Source organism: Electrophorus electricus, chromosome 25 (assembly GCF_041902795.1).
Source record: "Electrophorus electricus isolate QZ-2024a chromosome 25, ASM4190279v1, whole genome shotgun sequence".
Classification (NCBI taxonomy): Eukaryota; Metazoa; Chordata; class Actinopteri; order Gymnotiformes; family Gymnotidae; genus Electrophorus; species Electrophorus electricus.
In genome coordinates, this window is record NC_137521.1 from 9586015 (window position 1) to 9610160 (window position 24146).

Consider the following 24146-nt stretch of genomic DNA (forward strand, 5'->3'; position numbering starts at 1 on the left):
CATATCCTTTTAGTATTGTTCTGGCTTGTAGGGTTATCTGGCAATATTGCTGTTAATCTACATGTTTTTATACTCCAAATAGAAGGTATCTTAATTATTTTACACAGACATACAGATATGGAAATACTGAACCATATAAAATCAAGTGACAGTGCTTCCTAGGTACTCAACTGCACATGGACTTAGGATTAAAGTCTTGTCTTGTCTTTGTTGGACCAAAGATGGGTGGATCTAAACTGATGCGGTTTTTTTTTGGTTTGTTTTTGTTTGTTAGATCACTCCCCTGATGTTTTTGTTTTATCTCATCTCTAATGTTTTTGTTTGATCTCTTTCCTAATGTTTCCAGACAGTTCTAATAACATCACAGTCACTTTGCATTCCATTCAGTGCTCAATCATTCTTAAGATAAATTGGCCTCGGATTTAAATTGTTTTTTTTTTTTTTCCCTAGTGGATTAATTGCTAACATCCTGCCTGTCTGAACACAGATAATTGGCCCGGATAAATGTGTGAGTGTAATGAGGTTGGATTTGAATGATGGTTGAGCATGGACAGGCTTGTTTGCGGTTCGTAATAAATGGTGATCTTAAACATGTGCCAACACCTGAAAACCTTACTGAAGTCTGGCATCATTACTGAATGAGTATGGCAGTATTATACGGCGTATGGGAGTATTGCTTCTTTTATCATACCAGTGTTAAAGCTGCCTCCAAGAAAACAGGAGAAAACTGCCAGATAACCCCAAAAAGGAAGTATTAAAAAATGTCACTATGTTAACCTATTTAAAGAAACAAACAAAAATCTGACAAGAAATTATCATAAACACTGTTGCATTATGCAAATCAGTCATTCATTTCCTAAGTATGCCAAACAGAATAATTTTCTTTGTTTCCATCTACATTGAATCTGTATAGATTTGCTGTACACATGATGACTATTACTGTTATTACAAGTACTATTCTAATTACTATCATTAATTATATTAGTGGCAGGCCACTGGGTACCATTGTATGTTAATGATCCAATGAAATCTGTGCAAGATCATGAAATTGTTTATGAATTAAAGTAATAAAAGAAAGACTTGAGTGTCAAAATTCACTTCAGATTACAAAATGCTATGTGTTTTGTCTATTACCTTTGTTAAATCTCTTATGAACAAAAATATAAGACTAAATAAAATGTGTGATAAACCACACTTGATGTTAAAACCCGACGAAAGATCATGTGAACGCGGTTTACTGTTACATTAGAAGTTAAAATTATTTTTTATCACCTACATAAATTTATAGGAATTTAAAGCCAATCATTTTAAATACGGTGCTTAAGGTTTCGGTTATAGTCGTTAAAAAATGTATCTTTACCCATTTAACGAAATAATAGTGATCTATGATGTCTATCAGAACGATGATGAAATTGCTAAAAATTATTTCAGAGTCGGGCCGTCTAATGTTACAAGTAAACAAGAATTTTCGCTCGCCGTGCTATTGGAAAGGAAAATATATAGCCCGCCCGTAGAGCACGGCCATTGGTCCACTCCTGTGTCGGTCCAACCTCTGCAGCTCAGTCGTCTCGAAGCGCCGTCATTTCGGGGTTTTCCCGGTCCAGAGCGCCTGCGGTTGTTCCCCACCTCTGGATGCTTTAGGTTACTAGACTGAGTCATCTGAACTAACTCTTAAGAGGCAAAGATAGCTACTGTACGCGGAGCTTTACTGGCAACTAAAGGGAGTTAGCGAAGATAATGGTGTGTCGCCATCAGTATACAAAATAATACCTTGTTTCACACCGATAGCGGTGACATAGCTGTTGAGATTTCGCAATTCGACCGTGTCCATTACCAGTGGATTTTTTTTAGTTAAGGCTTTACGCAACTAGCTAGCTGGCTATTGAAATCATATTACCAAACTAGAGGGCCAGCGAACTGTCCTACATGTGAAATATTTTTGGTTTTATTCGGGCATCTTAATTAACCTACTTTAGCTGGGTAGCTAGCGAGATAGTTTGACAGCAAATATCTGCTGCCGAGTCTGTGGAGAAATGTCTGGCGTGTCTGTAACAAAACAGGAGCACGGAGAAGGAAAGGGAATTTTGCAGTCTTCATTTCCACAGAAGAGCATCGGTCAGATAGTGCTACCTCACGAACAACAGCAGACGGTCTTCGTGATTCTTGATTCCACGGCTGAATCCGTTAATCTCATCAGGTGAGTCTACGAACCACTGTGTTATTTACAGACTTCATGTTTACGAGCTGCGCTGTCTGACGTTGCATATATTGTATTCACCTTCGTTGCATCTTCAACTATTTGCTCTCGTCTCTATACAGAAAATCAAGGGCAGGCAGTAACATTGTATAAACATTGTACTTAAAATGTTACACAATGGCTGAATACAGCTGTAAGATAACATTTAGACTGATTTCATTTGCTTAGTTGATCAATCTGTTTACTGTTATGATATGAAACTTGATTTTCCTTATTGACTTGGAGATTTGGGCCCATAGATAGGCCATATGACAACAAAGACTGGAATGTATCTTTTGAACAGTTGAAGATAATCCCAGACTTTGTTGTTTGGCTGCTTGCAACACAGTTCAAAAGTGAACTGACTTCTTGTAAATAACATTAGACATGTGTACAGCAGCTCTGAAGTCTTGATTAAGGCATTTCTAGATATAGGCTTGTGCACCTGCACCCATTTTAAGACCTGTAATTTCAGAATGTTTCTCAGGGCATAAGAGAGCAATTGACCTGGTTGTTGATCTGATGCTTGTCACACTGCCTCATCTGACTAATTTGCAGTACTTGCAAGTTATTCCTCTGTGATCCATTGGTAAGTCATCCAGAAGAATGCAGAGTAAGCGCTTCTTTACTGGAAAAATAAATGTGGTTTGTGCAAGGCACAGGATTTAAGTGCTGATTTAAAATAACTTTTTCCTTTTCTCTGAGTATGATTGGAGTGATGCTGATTCTTGAACAGTACTTTCACTTTTCACAGGCAGACAAGCAACATGTTTGTGCTCGTCATTAAGACATATAATTGGGATGATTATAGACCACAAATACTGTTGATGTAAAGCCATTTTAAGTCAGCAAACATAGGGTGGTAAATCTTCAAATATCTACCAGATTTTAGCCTGAGCCTATAGTTAGTGTGTTTGCTAGTCGCTGTGGAAACAACGATTTGTTGTGATAGTCTTGCTTGTTTTGGGAAGGCAGAAGTGTTGTTTATAAAATGAATAGTAGTGTTTAATTAACGCGAAATCCTAGTAATATAATTTGATTATGATCTATGACTTTTGTAAGTCGCTCTGGATAAGAGTGTTTGCTAAATTCTGTAAATGTAAATCTAGGTCGGTTGAAATACCTTTATTTTGTCATATATACATATACACGTGTATAGTACAATTAAATGCTTCTCTTCACATATCCCAGCTTCTTTGTGGGCTGGGGTCAGAGTGCAGTGTCAGCCATTATACTGTGCTCCTGGAGCCGAAAGGGTTAAGGGCCTTGCTCAAGGGCCCAAAGTGGCTGCATGGCAGAGCCTGGATTCTAACCCACAACCTTCCTATTGATATCCCAAAGTCCTATCTTCTAGGCTTAAAGTATGAAGCACCCCGAAAATATTCTCTCTCATTAGAGGTTCCTATTCTTTTCAAAATTAAATTTGGTCTTTGAAATGTTGAGCATCTGAAATATGAGATGTCCCATCTGACAGTCTGGTTGTGTGGAAGTTATATTAACTTGTGAAAATAATGTTTAAAATACACACTCTGCCATCTAGCTGTGAGCAGTGTGCTGCAGATCTTTTGAAAGTCAAAACTGCAGACTTTCAATTCTTGGAATCAAAACTAATGAGGTGTTCCAGAGAGCACGACTGTCTTTTGCTGAAATGTGAGCCTTGTTGAGCTCACAGGCCCAATTTTATTGCCTCCATCCTGAACTTAGATTTCACAGGAAATGACTCTGCAAGTTTCACACCTTTGTTTCCAGTGAGCTCCGTATTTTAAATGAATAGAACATGAAGAATTGCTGAGTCCAGTGAGTTTTGTGGGTTTTTTATTTTTTTGTTCCTCAGGAAATATGGCAGATACATATGTGGCAAGAAAGAAAACAACTGACAAGCAGTGCAGGCTAGAAAAAATATCTTATACTATTTATATTTTAGACAGATACATTGACTGATAGTCCTCGCATGAACTCTTATCTTGTTTTGTGCTCTAAATTTGCCTTATGCTTATGTTGAACTTTTTACTTATTATGTTCTCTTAACATACATCCTGTAGTTGTTCAACACAATCATTACTCCACCATATATTTGCCAGGATTTTAATATTAGCCACTAGCTCTTCTAAATGATTGGGCTGTTTACGTCTACGTTTTAAAATGACACTGAAATAATTTTTTTTTTTTTTTTTTGCGACTGTAGTTTCAATAATGTTCAATTGTCAGAATTACTACAAATAACTGGTATAACCTGGTAATACCATTAATACATTGTTATAGGTGATTATTAGTATAGTAGTATAGTATAGGTAAACTAATTTTGTTGTGATTTTTCTGTTAATGTACGTGAAGATTCAGTTAAGGATGGGGGGTTTTATTTACTATAAGAACTACTTTCTAACTCAAAGGTTTCTTCAGCTGTCAGTAAAATAATTGACAAATATCTTAAAAGGCTTTCTTATTTATCTTATAAAAGGCTTAGTTTTTTATGTGATCTGAGTTTCACATATATTCGTTACACTGAAGTTGCGATGAAATCGCCATTTATCGCATGTAGAGAAATATGTTTTTGCCTCCAGTGTGCATGAAGTGGTGCAGGTGCTCCCCCTGGCGGTGAGAGCGGTATGTTATGCTTTTGAAACAGCTTCCTATTTTGGCGTAAATACCGAGCGCTGCTTGGTCGTGCGTAACTCAGACGATTAGAAGCGGACTTTCCAGGATCGAGGGAAGCCTTTTTATTTGAACTTTTTACACTTTTGACATCCAGTATTGTGTAAGTTGCGATGAGATTTGTTTTATCATCTCGTCAGGAGGAACTGGGTAGGCTACTGGAATGTTAGCTGAGCACGTCCCATCATGGCACGATTTGTCCCTGGACTATAACCAAATCTCGGCGGAGAGAGCTACGCTTTACTTCGTAGCTGGCGTTTTAGAAACAGTTTAACATTGACACATTACCTTCTCCATTGTTAATTCAACTGATAATTGCAGATTTGCCGTCGGATAACCGGAACTGGAATGACGTTTATTTTCCATCACTTGGATAACCCACATTCTCGTACATCGTTAACGCGGCTGGAGTTTATACGCATGTTTTGTGTATTTACCGGAAATTCGTTGCGGGGCCCTACATCTTCATACCGATCGGATGTGAAGGTTGGTTTTGTTGACATTTGTAATGCTGTGTTGGTGAAGTGAGCACCTTGGCCCTGAGTCTGTGTTGACGCTCGGGCGGCGCACGCATTATAGAGTAGGGCAGACCAGGAGCAACGGACTTTTAATCATTTTCCTAAGTGTCGCACACACAGCAGAAAATATAAAGCATGGCTCCCTTGCTCTTTTAAAATATGATCAAGCAACCATTTTCCTATCCTATAGAATAGTACATTTGTGCCATTCTAAACGGTTAGATAGCCTAAATGTTTTTGTTCCGCGTCCTCTACCTATGAATTTGTCATTGTAATATGTTTGGAGGGGTGGGCCGCTGTTTACTGTGGAAGTGGTACTGGTGCAGTAGTGGTGGGTTTGGTGACACTTATTGGATCAATTACAGGTATAGTCGGCAGGTTAAAGTCAAAACACTTGTTCTAATCTCTGGAGAAATTCTTCACAGCTGTCAATCAAATATATGATCAGTGCAGGGAGAAAGAAATCCAGCTCTGCAGTTTGGGGGAGGGCATGATGTTGACCACCAGCATCCATTCAGATAGGACAAGGTGACATCTCAACATGTCTGGGCTGAAGCCAGAGTAGCTCAGCAATGCTTTAAGTTGAGTTCAAAGAGATTCCCTAGTCCTTGAATCCAGCATTGTGGTCTACCACACTAATGACCTTCTCAGTCACCCCAACTACATTTCCTGGTGAGCTGGTCTCACAGTGGGCTTGTCCATTACTGAGAGATGTTTGTTGCTTTGGAGCCACCTTTACATTCTGTTACCTTAGTTATCTTCTATTCTAGCTTAGTTCCATTCTTATACTTCAGTCTAGTTATGTTCTTATGCCCTCAGTGTGGAGCCCCTATTACCAGAATCCGGAATCGTTGCTGACATCGAAGTGGACAGCATCCTCGAATCTGATTCAGAAACTTTCTATCAGCTGAAGAGTCAGCCCATCACAATCAGGTGAGTTCAGATACATGCCAGCACTTCAGATCAGGTCATAATTAAAATGCGACTAATGCATTTTATGTATTGATTTAGTGCATCACAATCAAGCATTTCTAATTTTAAACTGCTTTTTGCTGTTTGATATTTCTGTTGTGAGTTGTTACAGAAATTTGCTTGGCATCTACTCTGAACATACTGGTAAATCTATGCACTGGTGCTTGTGCAGCCTAACGGTTGCAGTATCAGTTTAACTCAAAAACAATCATGTTTGTTTATTTTTTTATAAAATGTTCAGCTTTACCAAATCTCATTGAACCATACCTTCTTACCTCAAATTCAGATATACTCACCCGTAACCAGATTACCCAGTAATCTACTCTAACTGAACCAACGTGTCAAGGTCCACCTACATTCCAGACCTACTTAAAAGGATGGGAACATCCTCACTCTCTTTGGCATAACAGATTGTTGCACTCAAGATAATCAGATGTTTGTTTTTCATTTGTAGTGTTTATTCAGAGAAGGACTTGAAAGCCCGTTACTCATGGTGTCTTTAGATGAGTGGCTGTGAACAGTGGATTCAGCTTCATTTTTCACCCTTGCACCCCTATCAAGTAATGAATGTGCATCATTGTTGTTGTTATAGATGGTATAGATGGTACTGCTGGTATAGATCAGCAGTGAAATGGCGAGGTCTTTACCTCTGAATTTCTCTATGTCTCAGTGCATACTTTCCAGGGACTCAGAACTAGGCTGTTTGTCTCTTCTGTCTTTGTGGGCTCCTGAAGCAGCCCTGCGCTGGCATGGACTGCACGGGGCTCTTTTTCCTGGATACCGTTCTGTAAAACCCAACCTTTGACTAAACCAGATTGATTGCAGGGTTGCACAGTCAGGGGAGGGGTCAGGAGAGGAGTCAGAGTGCACGGGTTGAACTCTCTCACAGCCTTGCAGCTGCGATCTGTGTGGCACACTGCCCTTTGGCCCTCTATGCGGAGAGAGAGAGAGAGAGAGAGAGAAAGAGAGACTCTGTTCTGGGAGTTCCCACAGTGACTCAGCAGAAATTTTGGACATGCTGGGAAGAGGTGTTAGGTACTTTTGTGGGAAATACTAGCCTGAAGCCATGTCAACCATCTTAGCTTTGTTGTTGTTTCTGCAGGATTTATTTAATAGCTTTCACCATTTGTTTACCAGTATATACACACACACTGATTTGATCAGATACTAAGTGATTTTTTTTTTCCCCCAACTATTAGTAATATTAAATTCATAGCCAAGAGGTAAATTATAATGTGTGGTTAGTGGTCCATTTATAATGATGAGTATTCTCTTCTACAGTGTCTCATTATATAATTACTCTGTAGTTGAGCATAAACTTTGAGTAGCTGTGAGCCACTAGAGTAAGTAGAGGTGTTCTCAGATGATGGATTAGACAGTGGCATACCATGCGGTTGGAACACGGCTTTACTTATGTTTCCATTTCTTTACTTGTTATCTCTGCCCATTGTTTCCATGGTTGGTTTGTCTGTGGTAGTTAGGCTACTTTTATAATGACAACAATAATTTAGATTTATATAGTGCCTTTAACAAACCCATTGATGCTTTATAACATAAAAAGCCCTGGGTCACCCATTTAAAAATGGGACCAATAGGTCTACATTTATTATACTTCTTGGAGTAAGAATTCTGCTCTGGGATGTACAGTGAATAGAGTTATAATACCCTTATATTGACAGATGTAAACTGGCCCTACATTAGAAGTTTAAGATGCTGCATAATTATAACCTACGGCTTGGTTTCACCCAGTGTTTTTGAAACCGCTTAGTAATAATAGGATTATTATTATCAGGGCAGGGGTGGCTGGGGGTCCTGCCCATATCCTGAAGATGATTTCCCCTTCTGCCCCCTTCCTAGTGACTCAGTTGCCCCTGCTGTGTCTGTGGCGAGCCCGGGCGCCTCGGCAATGACGTCGCGGGTGTTGATGAGGCAGGACCTGATGAGGCAGCAGGCGCAGGACCAAGAACGGAGAGAAGCCCAACAGCAGGCCTCCAGTGCCCTGCTACGCTCCACCGACATTTCACCTGCCATCTCCGTCTCCTCCACCCTGCCTTCTGCTCGCCCCACACCCACACAGGTCCCTGTGGAGGTGCTGAAGGTAGGAGCAGAGTTGGGGAGGTATTTAGCAGTGACTCTTGCACTGCTACACAGTGGAAAAGCACAGACAGATCAGTTTTTAGTATATTTCCTGGCATTTCCGGCAACATCTCCACATTATCTTAGTGTGGCATGTACGGAAATGCTGCACTAAACCTTGATTTTCTTTAGGCCTGATTTTAAATGGTGTTTAAAAGAATAGTTCATTGATCCACAGTTGTGGTTACTGGAGTGTTATAGCTACATCTTATGTTACACCTATTTATTTTTGTAAAACAGAAGAGCCTCTGTTTTCAGTGCAGGCTTGATTACCCTGTTATAAATATACATGAATTACTGATCAGCAATGAAGATGTATCTTTACAACACACACAAACAGAAGATGTGCTCATGCTCTGTTTCTCTCTCGACAGGTTCAGACTCACCTGGAGAACCCTACTAAGTACCACATCCAGCAGGCTCAGAGACAGCAGGTGAAACAGTACCTCTCCCACACGCTTGGCAACAAGGTGGCCAACCAGACGCTGGCCACATCTTCCTCACCTCAGTCAGGCTCCGCCCCCGAGCTGGCGCCGGCCACCAACAGCACTCCAAGCAGCCCCTTGGCTGTACTCAGCCTTGGCCCAAACAAAGAGGAGGTAAGGCCCGATCCATCATGGGCTACTGGACTGTAGCTGGAATTTCACTATTTCAACACCTTTGTAATCTCGGAAGGGTGTTGGTTCATTGACCAGAAAGCCTTGCAACAGAACAATTAAAAATAAGAATACTGATGATTTTTTTGGTTAGCACAGTTGGCTTGGATTCTCTACTGCATGTATTTTTGTTCTAGATCACCCTTATCCTTAATATAATGGTGTGGATTCATTCACTGCATAATTAACATAATTAAGTGAGTAATCAAAATAAGACTAGGCAAGCCTAGTTTTGCCACAGCACCATTGGTTACTTAGCAATTGTTACACAAGTGTTAATGGGCAGGTAGTCATTCATAGTGTCCAAAAGATATGCCCTTCATATTAGAAGTCCTTGAAATGTAATTTAGGCTCATGGTCAATGCCCTGCATTTTGAAGACATAAAATGTCTTCTCTATTATGTTTCATAATATCTCTATTATGTTTCATTATGTTTCATGCATCATATTATATTTAGAAGATACTTTTAAATTACAGTATAAAATTATGATGTCATTTTAATTAAGTAATTTTTTGAAATGTGATTCCATTATTTGAAATTGTAGTGCAAAGTAAAAGTAGTGCAGTTTTTACAAAGCTGAAATTAAAAAAGGATCGTAAAGTAGACACAAAGCTGTGTGTTTTACTGTTTGTAATCATGGTAAAGCAGTGTATTTTTAGGCACTGAGTAAGTTTTGACTGTATTTATAACTAACACAAGAATTTTTATATATATATATTTTATATATAATATTTGTATATTTTTCTAACCATATCCTGTGCTTGTTCACTTTAAATAAAAAAAAAACATTTATCTGCTTCTAAGAAGAATAAGGCTGAGGGGAATAGGTAATTTTATCTAGTGTGAAATGTGACTAAATAGCTGATATTTCAGTCATGTTAATTGTACAATGGCAAATAAATCAATAAATAGACAGCCAGTATAGAACTACAGCCCCAATAGAGTGTAAACACATCACATCATAATTGGTGGGAGTCACTGTGGTTACGCCCACTGTGTGGCCAAAAAGCAGAGTGGCAGCGCTAACATTTAACGTGAATGACGCAGAAACACAAACACATCTAAACTATGAAAAACAGGTTGTGCGATTGACTGTACAGGAATTCAGAGCTATCTTTTTAGAGACCTTTGAGTTTATGGGTGCCTTTATTTCCCAGTGGTGGCACACGACAAATGCCATTTGGAGATTAGTTATGGATTAGAGGTGATATTTTCATAGGACCCCATTGTGAACTGGGTCCAGTTCATTAGCTGAAGTCCAGTGAACTGGTTACTTATTTGTGAAACCACTAATAATACGTTGCTGTGGAAAAGGACTTGCATGTGAAATGGCAAAATGCTGATGTTCAAACTTGGAAGTTCCTTAAAAATAACACCCCCTCCAATCTGAGGTAGTCTACAGCAGGTTTAACTGGATATGAAGTAAGAAATACAGAAATCTGCTTGCCAAAAAGCTGCATGGCGTGCATGAAGATTTCACAACTAACTGTGTTCAATGGTACTGTATCGCAATGCTCAAGGAAGTCCAGTGAGCTTTGTAGACGTGTGTAATATTTAATGCTTTAAAACTAGGGTGTTTACCTCGGCAGTGTGTCCTGATCCTTTTTAAGTGTGGTCAGTTCCCTCTGTAAATACAATAGCATGCTTTGTCAGGTCCTCGTCAAGTGGGCCAAGCCCTCTCCTGCGCTTGCTGTTTAGTACAGCATTGTGCTGGTAAATATCACACCAGTGGCTCAATGGGCCCCTGCACACATAGCACACACTGTGGGCTTGGCTATCATAGCTGCAAGACATGTGGGACTCCTCTCTAATCACTCTTAAACTGCACAGACTACTTCAGCCAAGCTCGCGTGGGTTGCTGGCCCGACCTGCCAGGCTGCCACATTATGAAGTGCACACTGTCTGAGGTCCAGTGTGTTTTTATCTCGTAACGATTGCCATCATACCTGCCTTCAGCAGGCTATAAAGGGGATTTTGTTGCTGTTTAAAATGCATGGGCTTGACTGCTGCCGTGTCTCATGGATGTGCTGGTTATGTCACTAATAACATTATGAATCTGTGTCAGGTTTTTCCAAATTTTTAAAAAGACTTCTACCTTATGATTCAGCACAGAAATACTCAGACACATTCATGTTGTAAAGACCTAGCAAAGGCTGTACTTTTTTTATCCTCTTTGTCTGCACTTTTCAAATTGATTTTGTTTCTCGATTAAGATCGAAGATGTCATCGATGACATCATCAGCCTGGAGTCCAGCCTGAACGATGAATTTGTGACGACGCTGATCGACTCTGGCCTGCAGCTTCCCAGCACGGTATGTCTCCCTGTTCCCGGTAATACCCAAGGAGTATGTGTTGGTGGCTGGAGCCTGAGCTTAGTCTGGGACCTTTCTACTGTCAGCCATTTAACTTCTCTTATCATTGATTTCGCAAGCAGAGTGGGTAAAAGTCACAGATCTTAGAGTATCACTGGTGGCAGTGGTCTGAATCGCTGCAGATCTTACTCTTCTTTATTGCAATTGGTTTGTTTTGCTTACTGTCACATTAAAGATGGAGCAAAGATGCTGCCTAGTTTCTTAATGAATTCCACTAAGCTTCTCTCATCGCTTTTTTTTGGCATTGCACTCTTAATTCGTCTTAACCAGACTTTGTTGTTTTTGCGTAATTCTATTTTCTATGTTGTTAATTAATTTAATTCTTCATTTTATGATTTTTTTTTTTATATGAATTTTTAAGCATAACGTTATACTTTTGTTTGTGAAAAATTGCCCGCTGATTATTGAAAGTTGTTTGATATTCCAGACAGTTTCACTTCCTGTGTAGTACAGGCAGCACTGGTCGTCACTGCAGTTCGAATTCCTTCAGCAGGGCTGGTCTCAGAGGACTTGTGCCTCATCGTTTCAGCTACCAAGGTTTTGGGATTTTTTTGTTGGTGGATTTTTTCTGGATTTCTTTCTCTGTTTTTGGCTCAGAGTAGTTGAATTTTTGCAAGAGTTGCTGGAGTCCACTGCTGATCTGGAGACCAACATGCACTTCTGACACATGGCTACCAATGGGTAGTGCTGGGTGGGGAACATGCACTGGGCTAAAGAGGGAGGGGGTCAGAAAACACACACACACACAGTACTGAGTGGCCAGTGAGAGGGAGTTCTGTCTGTGTGTGTTAAGCTGATAGCTAACAGTGGGAGGGTTTTTTTTTTTTGCCCTTTGAAAGATATTTCCCCATTCTCAACGTTCTTTTTTTTTAACTGTCCGAGAAAGAGGAAGAAGTGTGTGCTGTTGTTAGGAGAAGATGAGGATTCTGGTTTTAGTGCCGGAGAATGAAAAGAAAAGAATTAAAACTGAGGTAAACTGGGCAGATTTTGAATTTTGTCTTGCTTGATTTTATGAATTAAAACCAGATGATTGTTCCAGCATTTATGAAGGATGTTTGTTGTTTCTAGATTTGTTCTTTGCAAGCTCATCTATCACTGATATCAATTGTTTACTGTTCAGTGGGATGTTGTGATGTTGATTGATTTGCTTTACTGTTGTAGATCATGTGTATTATTGTAAATTGTTAGTGTAAGAGTGCACATGGCTAACAAAGCTCTGGTTTTGGAGCGTGCACAAAGCTCTGGTTTTGGAGAGAAAGAGGATGCTATTGGGGAAGTAAAAATGCCACAGATTTTTTATATAGGCTGTTTTCATATCTCAGTGTTCCCTAAAAATCTTTAAACCAGAAGTTCCAACCTGATCTGCTTTGTTATGGTTATGATTAAACCTTATTGAATAATACATTTATGTCATATTTGTGTCAGAGTACAGCAAGAAGCTTAAAATAACACAACAATGAAAACTTAACTTATCAGATACTAATAATCAATAATATTAATTTATAATTACCAAATACAATAGTATTTAAAAGTTATGAATTAATATTATTTTAGACATCACACTTTCCGTCTTACTAGAAATTAACAGTGGTAAAGTAGTATTCTAGTAGTTTTGTGCAGAGTGCCAAATCTGTCACTGTATCCGTTATATTTTAGGTTTTGTTTTTTTAAAGATCTATTACTGTGGGTGAATAGTTATGAGTTCTTCCAATGTCTCTATGCCAAGACGAATGCCAAGACTGATTCCAGTCAACAGTGCAGCACATGGCCATACACTTCTATTTGTTTTTAGTAGCACTAGTGTTGGCAAAACCTCAAGTTGTAGCTGTTCAGAAATGCAGCAGGCTTTAAAATCCAGTTTTAAGATGATGTTATTATGCACAGTGGCCTGGAGGGAGATTAATATAATCAAGTCAGCTTTATTGCCATCTCAGACCACATACAATGTACACAGAGAAACGAAATAGATACTATTAACTTACAATGAATAATTGATGTAAATCATGACCAAATCAATTATACAGGCATTTTATCAGGCAGTCTTGTATTGTATGTTTTTATTTTTGTTAGCACAGAAGGAGCTATAGGAGTAAATGTGAGCAAAAGAGTTAGCTCATGTTCTCAGCTGTGTAGCACATGAGAGCAATGGAGAAGATGAGTCCAGGAGGACTGTGCACAAGGAGGGGGTTCCTCACTCCCAGCGAATGCCAACACTCTTTCACTTCCAAGCAGCAATCTGACTTCCGCCAAAGATGCCTTCAGACTGGGAAGACTGGCAGGGAAAGAGAGAGACCATTTTACTTACCTTTTGTATTGGCTAGTTTTTGGTGTTATTAGTCAATGACCATACACAGGCCAGAGTGATGCTCCCAGGGTCTGCTGAGCTCGATTGTGTGTGAGGGAAACTTCAGATGTTCCAGTATGGTTCAGTTATTGTATGGGGTCCACATGGCAACCACGCTGTGCCACTGGGTGGGGTTGGGACGTGGTTATGAGATAAAGTGGTGGGGTGGTCCTGTTTTAACGTTCTGCTATTGGTGGGTTTCAGCTGCCAGTCTCAGGAAATATCCTGGATGTGTACAGCAGTGCTGGGATGGCAGCTCCGACCATCACAGTCAGCAATTCCTGTCCTGCAAACTTGCACAACGTCAAAAGAGAACTGACAGGTACCTCAGTCACTTCCTTGTCCTTCCTCTCTCCCCCTCTTCCTGTCTTCACTGTCTCACGCTCATCCCCCTTTTCCTTATTTCTGCACAACACCCCTCCGTTACGTTTGACTGAGTCAGTCTGAGTGGTCAGCCTCAGTATGTTCCTTTCACGTGGTTCCCGCTGTTTCTACTTCCCAGTTTCACTGCTTTAGTGAACTCTAGGAGTGTGTTGCTCTGTGGCAGTGATGATGAACCTCTGTGTTATGGAGTGAGAGCTGTATTCATGCTGTTCAGTGCACTGAACCTGTTCAATCAGAATATGCTTTAACTAGGACAAATCCTTCAAAATCACAAAATAGCTTTTCATTGCTATGCAGATGTCGCACAGATTTATGGGACTCAAATGGCTACGGTTTTGTTGATCACGTAACAGTGCCGAAGGCTAGTAAACAACTGGATGAGAGGACGCTTTCCACAACTAAACAAAGAAAAGACACAGGTGATTATATTTAGCGGTAAAGGGCACAGACATGAGGTCATTACTCATCTTGACACCAGAGCCCTGATGACTGGAAACCAAGTGAGAAATCTTTGCATAATAATGGATTGAGATCTGAACATCAGCGTTCACATCAAATCAGTGTCAAGTCAGCTTTTTACCATCTATAGAACATAGCAAGGTTTTAGTGTGTAAGCAGGATATGACTGCTTAGACATTTCATGTCTAAGCAGGATGTTAAAAAACTGATTCATACAGTGGTATTTAGACCTGCCTTCCAAATACCACAATTAAACAGTTTAATCTTACTCAAAATGCACCTGCTAGCATGCTTACCAGAACAAAGAGAATAGACCTCATAACCCCAGCTCTTGAAAACCTACACTGGTTAACCATTTAGTACAGAACTGATTTTATCACACACGCATTTATCTCAACATGTATATAAATCACTAAATGGCCCAAAAATATCTTTGAGCTAGTTGTATAATTATTTGGATTACTTTGGTTTACAATTTATAGTAATCCAATAGGCCTCTCAGATCGGTTGCAACTGGTCAGCTAATAAAGCCAAACATGAGAACCAAACTTTTAGTTACTGGGCTGCCAAATGTTGGATTAACCTTCATCAAATGACGTTTTTAAAGCCAATTTGAATTTCTTGTGCCCTTGTATAACACTGCACTTTTAACTTTTCATTTTCAAAGCTACAATGTCATTTTAATAATTTTAATTCTTAATTTACTGTCTTTATTGTCATCTTTTTATCTTGACACTACATTTTTAATTTGAACTCTTTCAGCACTTTAATTTTTGCTTTTAGTTCCTAGCTTTGGATTTTTCATTTTGACACTCCATTGGTATTTTGTTTTATTTAAGATGTATTTAATTTACATTTTCAATTTTAATCCATATATTTATTAATCTATGTAATGTTTCTTTTTGCAAAACATTCCTGAGGTGATGCATCTCTAGATGTTTTAAGCTTGTTATTTAATAATTTTATGTGAAGCATTTTGAATTGCCACTGTGTATGAAAAGTGCTATATCAGTAAATTTGCTCTTCCTATTGTCTGTGTAGTTTCACAATATGGATCAATGCATGTATATTGAATCAACAAAATCACATTGCAGACTATGGAGTTTATACATTGATTAGTAATCTTTAACCTCTAGTGGAAAAGGTGAATTTAATAGTTCAGGTAGTGGTAGTGGTGTTCTGAAATTTCCTAACATAGTAAATAAAGTGTGTGATGTCAGTCCTTTGTCACATATTTAGTCATGTTTGTAGAGTACAGTAAGGTATTTGGGAACAGTCTTTCTATATTCTGTTGTATTCTATTTCATGTTGTCTGTTATTAATTAAATAGTAGTACCTTTTAATGCTGTTTTCCAGATGCTGAGGCTAAAGCTCTCATTAAGGAACGGCAGAAAAAGGACAACCACAACCTTAGTAAGTTTTACTAGGATTTGCTCACTGTTTCCGTGGGTGGATTCTTCCACGCCCACATTCTTGTGAATATTGACCTGGACACTGAACACACTAAATTAATTTCATTACACATATGCTTATGATTGTATACAGGTAACAGGCCCATTCCTATCTCACCCCTTGGCCCTACCTCTTAGCCCTACCCCTCTGTTCTGTGTGATCTTGCCCAGGTGTAGGGTGTCCTGATTTTTGTTAGGATAAAGGGGTTGGGTGAAGTGTTTGGACCACATGGCTCTCCAAACTGAGGTTTTTTTCAGAGACACACCCCAAATGGACTGTTATGAGAAATTTCTCACAATGCCTTCTGAATCACCAGCAAAATGGTTGCACAAGCAACCAAAGAAAGCCACAAATATAAGCATTATCTCCATTAATAGAGATTAGGATAGCCATTTTTTATCTTGGTCTAATGTTAGTCTGTTGCTGATTTGTGTATGACAGTCCTGCATTTTTAAATATTTTCATGGTGCAACCCTCCTTTGCAGGCATATGGCACCCAAAACGCAAGTAAAACAAGTCCAACAGTGGGGTTGCTAAATGTTACCGCTCCTCTAATATCACTGCAGATCAGTGTAGACTGGCAGGGTTGCCTGCAGAGCACTGCTAATGAAGCAGTGTACTTTTTTATTTGGGGACCGATTGATGTGATAAGTTGAAGTTGTAAACTGCAGACAACAGCAAAAGGATTCCTATAGCCTGCTCAAGATCCCCACAGCTGATGATGGCATATTAGAAATGTCCATCAAAAACTCAAAAACTGTATGTTAAAGCAGTCCACGACTATTGATGGCATATCAGGTACTTAAAGGATTGTACCTTTTATGTAGGGGAAGATTTCAGCCACTACCCCTTGTAAGTCAGCTTCAAGGGGCAAGGGATTACTTGAAGACAGGGGATAGGCTATTGGGTCTAAGTAGATGGAATTCTATGGATTTCATAACTTTTACATGTTTTACTGAAATAATTGTTTGGGCATCAGCAATAAATTAACCTTGCCAGTGAAGGACTTCTGAAGTGCATGCCTTTATATTTTATACAGTTTTACACATTTTATATGTTCATTTTACATGTAAAATCTGATATTCTGTTGAGTTTTCCAGTTGTAAGTCACATTGTAACATAAAGAGAGGCATCAGCTTTCAGCAAAACTGAAACATCACTTACAGAAATAGAACATTTTGTATTTTGAGATGGCAATAATGGCTGTACTGTTACTAAATACGTTTAACTCTCCATAGTTGAGCGACGAAGAAGATTCAACATCAATGACCGCATTAAAGAACTGGGAGAGCTTGTTCCAAAGTCCTGTGACCCGTCAGTATTAATTATATTTTGCTGTTTTCAGAATTGGTTGTATAAGGTTTACAATTTATAGTAATTCATATGATTCAGTAGTCTCTATGATTTAGCAATACTTGCTGCTTATTATATTAGAGTAATGGTGCACATTTTGTTCGCACGCACACGTGTGTGTGTGTGTGTGTGTGTGTGTGTGTGTGTGTGTGTGTGTGCGCGCGCACATGCACATAACCATGCCTCTTACACTTTTCCCGTTTGCTGTGGAGACAGTGAGATGCGCTGGAACAAGGGCACCATCCTGAAGGCCTCGGTGGACTACATCCGCAAGCTGCAGAAGGAGCAGCAGAGAGCCAAGGAAATGGAGCTCAGGCAGAAGAAGCTGGAACTGACCAACCACAGCCTACTCCTCCGCATCCAGGTGTGCCCCACCCCTCCGGCCCTTTATAGGCTCCTACCGCACTGTGCATGAGCCTGCAGCACTCAGGCAGACTCAGCCAGTCCAGATATTGGGATGGTGTACTTAAGCTCTGTATGTTTGTGGGAAAATCTCTAGAAAAGAGGTATTCTGTCCCAGATGTCTAAAATTTTATCCTGGATTTTGTTATTACTTATAGACAGTTTATGTTAGGAAACATGGGTATTTAAATCACAACCATCAAGGGCCTGGTTCTACATTCTACCCTCCCCTCACCTAGGAGCCAGGATGGCAAATTGGCCTTTCATTCACGTCAACTGTTCATTTAGACACCAGTAATGACATAATCTGTGAGTGGAAATTGGATAAGAATGTATGGAATTCATCTGAGAATGTTTTCGTTGTTCACCCTGGGCTTTGTTCCTTGAATTAGACAGACTGGAGAGAGATCCATGAGTACAGATTTAAATCATGTTTATTAATCATGAAAAGTAGGCCACAAACAAGGCCACAAACAAGTAATCGAAGTATTTGAGAGAAAACTTTGTGCCAAAAAATTATAATAATTTCTGCAGTCCTTTAGGCTCCTTTGTCTGCTTCTGTGTCATGCGTAGGAGTTACTCTATGGTGCAGCAGAATTTCTCCAACTGTGTGTAGGCAGTTACTTTAGTGGCTCTGTCTCCTAAGAGTTAAGGAACAAACAAAAATAATGGCCAAAACGTGTGTGCACCACATGTGTCCTCGCCAGTGAGGCAGCTCTTGTGTTATGGCTGTGATTCAGTTTAACCCCTGGGCATGTTTTTCGTGCTTTTTAATTTCCTTCTGTTTTCTCTCTGGTTCATTCGGATCAGGAGTTGGAGATGCAGGCTCGTGTCCATGGCATCGCTTCCTCCCAGGGTTCTGACCCCACAAACAGGCACCAGCAGCAGCAGCAGCCGCGGCAGGAACCCACTCCTCTGGAGTCCAGCACAGAGCCCCTCTCCAAAACCTTCCTCACCCTGGGTGGACAAGGGCTCAACCAGACCACCATCTCCACTCTACTCTCCCCTCCGCCTTCGGCCTCGCCCGTGGGAGAGGCCATGACCATCCCGCTCGACCTCGGAACTCTAACCTTCGGCGAGCTGGATGACCCTGCCTCCTCCATGTTTGGCCCCGCCTTGATGGGAGACATGGGCCTAGGGGACATTCTGATGGACGATGGTGGTGCTCTGTCGCCAGTAGGGGGTGCCGACCCGCTGTTGTCCTCTGTCTCCCCTGGGGCCTCTAAGACCAGCAGTCGCAGAAGCAGTTTTAGCATGGAGGAGGACTTGTGACGGACACATTTTTGACGTTGAATTCGGCCTGAAGGACTGTGTCACTGCAACACAGAGCCAGCAGGCAGCCCGACGACGTCTTCATACCTGCCCATGCACCTCACATACCAGCCAACAGCAGGAAGTGCGTCACAACGTCAGTTGTTTGTAACTGCATTACTGTAAAAGGCCTACACACAGCATGGCATACAGATCCCTGCTGAGATAACCAAGGCGTGCACTCCATAGCCTTTACCTCCAACAGTCAGAGGTGCAACAACTGCTTGCAAGAGCAGAGTAATAGGCTATTGATGAGATAAGCTGCATTGTTTTTAAAGAATGTATGATGCCAATAGATGTACATATGATAAATTTTACAATTAGGGATCAGAATAAGCACCTGATTTAATGATTTTGTGTGTTTATTGAACTGTGTTATAGAAGCTGAAATAGGCACTATGTAGTTGCAGACAAACTGACACAGTACTCTTTAACAAACACAAATACCACTGGTTTTAACAAGTTATTTTATAATGTTCATAATATCAAGTTAATCTAAAGACTTTCCAAACAAACAAGTATGGCATGTTATCCTGCAGTCTGTATTTGGTGGTGTGTGTGGAAGAATATTGGGTCAGAGATGCTCAAATGAGTCTCATTGTTTCAGTGAAGCCAAAACAAGACAAAAAACCTAATAACATTTGTTGAGGACAGATTTTCAAAATGCCAGCTGTGACATTTTAGTCTTCCCTTGGATCATGTAGCTCATCATAATTGAAAGGGATAGTACTGCTGTATTCTTGTGATGTAGTATTTTGTTGTTCGCTTGTGTGCACAGGTTCTTTCACTATGTGTAAGTGTTTATGCATTTGTGTGAATTTTGCTGAGTGTGTGGTTGTGAGCGTGCCTGCATATGTGTATGTTTATATAAGGAGACAATGATCCTGTCAGGGCACACGTGTAAATGTCCCTCAGGAAATCTGAACTGGTAGAAAATCAGGTGTCCTGTGCAAATTATCTTTAATTTCCTGCTCTTTCTGGAAATGACCCCTGCCCAGCCAAGCCCTCATACCTAAAGTAGACGGTAGTGGCCTTTATTAAAGCGAGTTTTATGTTGTTCTGTTTAAAAGGCATAGATTATTTCCATACCCACTGGCTTCTAACATCTCTGATTCTGTTCTGTTCCTGTTAAAAATGGTTACGTTAATCCTTTTAACAGTTCCTTTTTTTGCAGAATGCAAAATATTTTACATCAATTACATTTCTAGAAAGAATGACTAGTCTTTCTAGTTTATTCTGTGATTACTCTTTCTATATAAAGCAGTGTATTCGACAGAGACATGAGTGCTTTAGACACACTTGCTTTCCTATGCGTCATTTCTCATATTTTACTCCTTTGCTTGGCCTGAACTTTGCCACCCTCCAGCCCTGTTTGTGTTTTTATGGAACCTGAGGTGACCTAATGAATCAGCTCATTATACACACACATATTGAACCCTAATCTAACAGCCATGTCTGGCTTACATTACAGGAATGGTCCAGCACTAAACATTTTAAATAGTTTTAGAGTTAATTTGTCAAATGCTTGGTTTTAGAGTTATAGATGTGTTAAAATGACCTCCCATAGGCACTGACAAAAATGGTTTCGGGTTTACTGATGGAATATTCCTTTCACACTGACAGTGTATTAGAAAGCCTACAACTGCTGAAACAACTGCTGTGCTTTGTTTTGCCTTCCTGCACGCTGCCTCACCCTTACTGCTTCAAAGGATGGTTTGTATATTGCATCCTGGGTTCGTCCTGCCAAGTCAGCAGGTCAGGTTTCGTCTGCGATTGCAAAACTGCTAGATCATGTTCAGTACGTCCTGTTTGTGAGCCAGATGTTCCAGTTAAGGATCATCTGTTTCATAGTGGAGGAGACACACAAACAAAACGAGCTACACCCCAAGAGCAGAGCCATACATCTGAGTGCAGTGTGGGTAGCCTACGGACCTTAAAAAAGACTTTTTGTTTTCCTGAGTTCACTAAGACTTTTGCAACGTGACCCAACGTCCTTTTGCAACGTCCTTTTAAAACGTGACCCAAACTCTTTGTTTCTCGGGCATCCACAGACCATTCCATTCACTTTGAGATGACTATGTTGGTGGGTGATCTCTTTCGTGGTTGATATGTGCTCCAGTTGTATTTGCTGTTGAGAGTTTTTATGTTCCATTGATGTAAAAGCAAGTCAAACAGATTTACTGTTGAGGACCTGTGAGGTTTAACGAAGGAAGTTGAACCTGCTTGTCACTCATGTTGAAGGTGCTGCTTGTATTGTGTATGCTATGTGCTTACGTGTACCTGTATGCGATATGTGATGTGGAACGCCAGTAAATACAGGTGCATGGCAGTGAACATAGCAGCCACCACTGCATATGTAGAAAGTTATTTGTAGATGTTGCCTTGTTTCTGCAGTTGCCGTAGATATCCACTGGAGTGCGTTGTAATAGCTTGAATGTGAGGATACATGCAAAATATATTTTCAGATATTTACTCAAATCTATTTTTTTTAAATATTAAATATTAATTGTGCCCAAAAGTAACAGAGTTTAAGTGCTCTGCAGGTAAAGAGATTTTCATTTTACCTTCACAGTGAAAATTTCAAAGATATAAATGCCTTCCTCCAAAAAGCCATGAAATAGCTGTGGTCAAATGAAGGAACCTCTTAGATGAAATGAAAATGATTTAGTATGCATAATTTTTTAAGTCTATGCAATGTCAGTGGCTTGTGGGACATGAGAAGTCACGGTTTGCTTATGCTATGTAAATGTTTTCCCTAGCACTGTAGAAAGGTTTTCGTCTTCGCTATGCAGAAATGAATAGTCATAGCAGGTAAGTAGCCACATAATGACACTGCTGTGATATACTAGAATGTCAGAGGTGCCTACCCATTTGCTTTTCAAAATATGGAATTACTGTCATGTTCAGGTTCGCAAATATATGTGTGTATGAGTATGTATGTATGTATAAATTTTTCTTTTAGTGCCATTTTTGTAAACATTTTACCCAAATACGCCTTTTTAGACAGCAATAAGTTAGCTTTTATATATATTTTTTGTAATACGTGATATGATGTGCAATTTATGTTCAGAAACATATTAAAACCTACATTATTGTCTTATCCAACAGATTAAATTGTATAGTAGACATTTAGATATATGATTATTGGAAGAGAATGGAAGAGCTATGTTCAGGTTGGCTTTCTGCATTTGAGCTCAGCATTTTCTGCAGTAGTCCAATATGTATGTCTAAAGGGAAGGGAATTGTCCATCTGCTGAGCATATTTTTCTCTGTATGCTAATCTTTTATTTGTTGGTATCTTAAATGATGTGTTGTGTTATCCCATGACTCCACCTTTGACAAGCAACACCATTACTCCAATTTGAATAACTTTAATGTTTACCTTCGTTTTTTTTTTTTTTTTTACTTTTATCTACTTAGTGAAATGTATAAATGTTTAAAATAAAATGTAATCTTTGTGTGACCTGTAAATGTGTAAATTCTCCAAATATACATATTGATATAGAAAAATGTAGTAAAGCATAGTACACAGTTTGCCTTCTCCAGCCATGTGAGCAAAGCGCTTCTGGCATTGTATGAGTAGAAACCTATCTGTCTATCTATTGAGAGAGAGAGACAGAGACAGTGAACAGGGGAGTGTAAGGATCCTAACAAAGTACAGAGAGAGTGGCAAATGGAAGATCCATTTGGTCAGTCTGATAGGTTTAAAATGGCTTATCAGATTAAAGCAGATATGGGGCCATATCAGATCTAGGAGTTCAGAGTTCAAGGTTCAGCATCTATCACACAAAGAAAGCTGGGAGAAACTGGGATGTTATAAGTCAAATAAAAAACCAAAGCTCAGAGCTGCACACTACATTTGTGAGTTTGGATGTTACCACAGAGACTTGTCTGTGGATAGCAGTGAAGGAAGCATTTCCATTTCCATTAAAAAAACCAATGGAGAAACCTACCAAATACTGATAAACACTCTAATATGTACATTTGCATCCATTTTATAGAATGCACCAGTGATCATAAATATATAAAGCAATTCTTTGACAGCATAATATCCGGTCCATAGTGGCAATGTGGTCAGAAAATGAACAGTGATAAAAGGGGTATAGGATGGTCATGCATGGCATCAGATGGGCAAGTCTGTATCTTTAAAATGCACCTAGGCGTACTCACTGAAGTGGCTGCTAACTGTAAAATGGGGCATCTGCTAACTAATAAGAAGGCTTTATATTCCAAGTGTATGAATGAGTAAATGAATGACTGAGTAATGGTGTATGTGGGTGTGTGTGTGTGAAGGAGAGAAAGAAGGCGAGAGAGCAGTCAATATGTGCAGTCAATATGACTTCCAGGGGTCACATGTACACATGTGTTTTCATTCCCTTCAGCCACTAGGATACATTATTGTTGTTATTTCATGTCTCCACCTCCCTGCCATAAAAACCTGTTGCCATTTCTTCTGGAGCCCCCTTTCCACGGTAACAACACTGTTGGTTTTGGCCCGGCAGTAATGCCCACCTGCAGTGCCCTGCTGCTTTTACTACAGCCTCAGCTCACAGCAACTCACTCTAGAGCTTTGGAGGGGCATACGACCTGTTTGGTAGAAGAAGGCGTTCCACTTTAGCGCTAACCTAGTTTAAACCGGGAGGAGTCCGCACTTCTGTGTTGTTGGCGGCGTGTGTAGACAGGTGTTTATCAAGTCCCACAGGGCTCGAAATCTCTTTGGAGCAGAATAAAATGGTTTTGATTACCAGTATTACAAAGGAACTAGTCACACAATTCTGCTTGTGTACACAATTTGATTGTTAATCATGTGGAAAAGAGAAAAAATTCTCTTTTCAGAAAGCATGTCTGTGCTTATTTAAAATTAGATGTCATAGGTAATATTACATATTAACTTATT

General features: G+C 39.8%; 1 protein-coding gene across 3 annotated transcripts; it reads left to right on the plus strand.

The window, feature by feature from the left end:
* The first annotated feature begins 1576 nt into the window (after positions 1–1576).
* tfe3a (transcription factor binding to IGHM enhancer 3a) lies at positions 1577–22707 on the plus strand. Of its 3 annotated transcripts, none has more exons than XM_081707394.1 (10): positions 1577–2197; positions 6226–6339; positions 8236–8476; positions 8889–9113; positions 11386–11484; positions 14093–14210; positions 16088–16144; positions 17422–17497; positions 17753–17900; positions 18749–22707. In XM_081707394.1, exons 1-10 carry the CDS (start codon positions 2034–2036, stop codon positions 19208–19210), a joined length of 1704 nt encoding a protein of 567 aa, XP_081563520.1. In that variant the 5' UTR covers positions 1577–2033; the 3' UTR covers positions 19211–22707. The 3 variants fall into 3 exon arrangements, with proteins under 3 accessions (XP_081563520.1, XP_081563522.1, XP_081563521.1); XM_081707396.1 differs by lacking the exon at positions 1577–2197 and adding an exon at positions 4874–4991; XM_081707395.1 differs by lacking the exon at positions 1577–2197 and adding an exon at positions 5003–5374.
* The last annotated feature ends 1439 nt before the right edge of the window (positions 22708–24146 follow it).

What these genes read in the sequence shown, in the direction of transcription:
- tfe3a (XM_081707394.1), top strand. Translation starts at nt 2,034, where the DNA reads ATGTCTGGCGTGTCTGTAACAAAACAGGAGCACGGAGAAGGAAAGGGA. An exon ending in GAATCCGTTAATCTCATCAG is followed by an intron (nt 2,198 to 6,225) that starts GTGAGTCTACGA and finishes TTATGCCCTCAG; the next exon opens with TGTGGAGCCCCTATTACCAG. An exon ending in GCCTACTCCTCCGCATCCAG is followed by an intron (nt 17,901 to 18,748) that starts GTGTGCCCCACC and finishes CATTCGGATCAG; the next exon opens with GAGTTGGAGATGCAGGCTCG.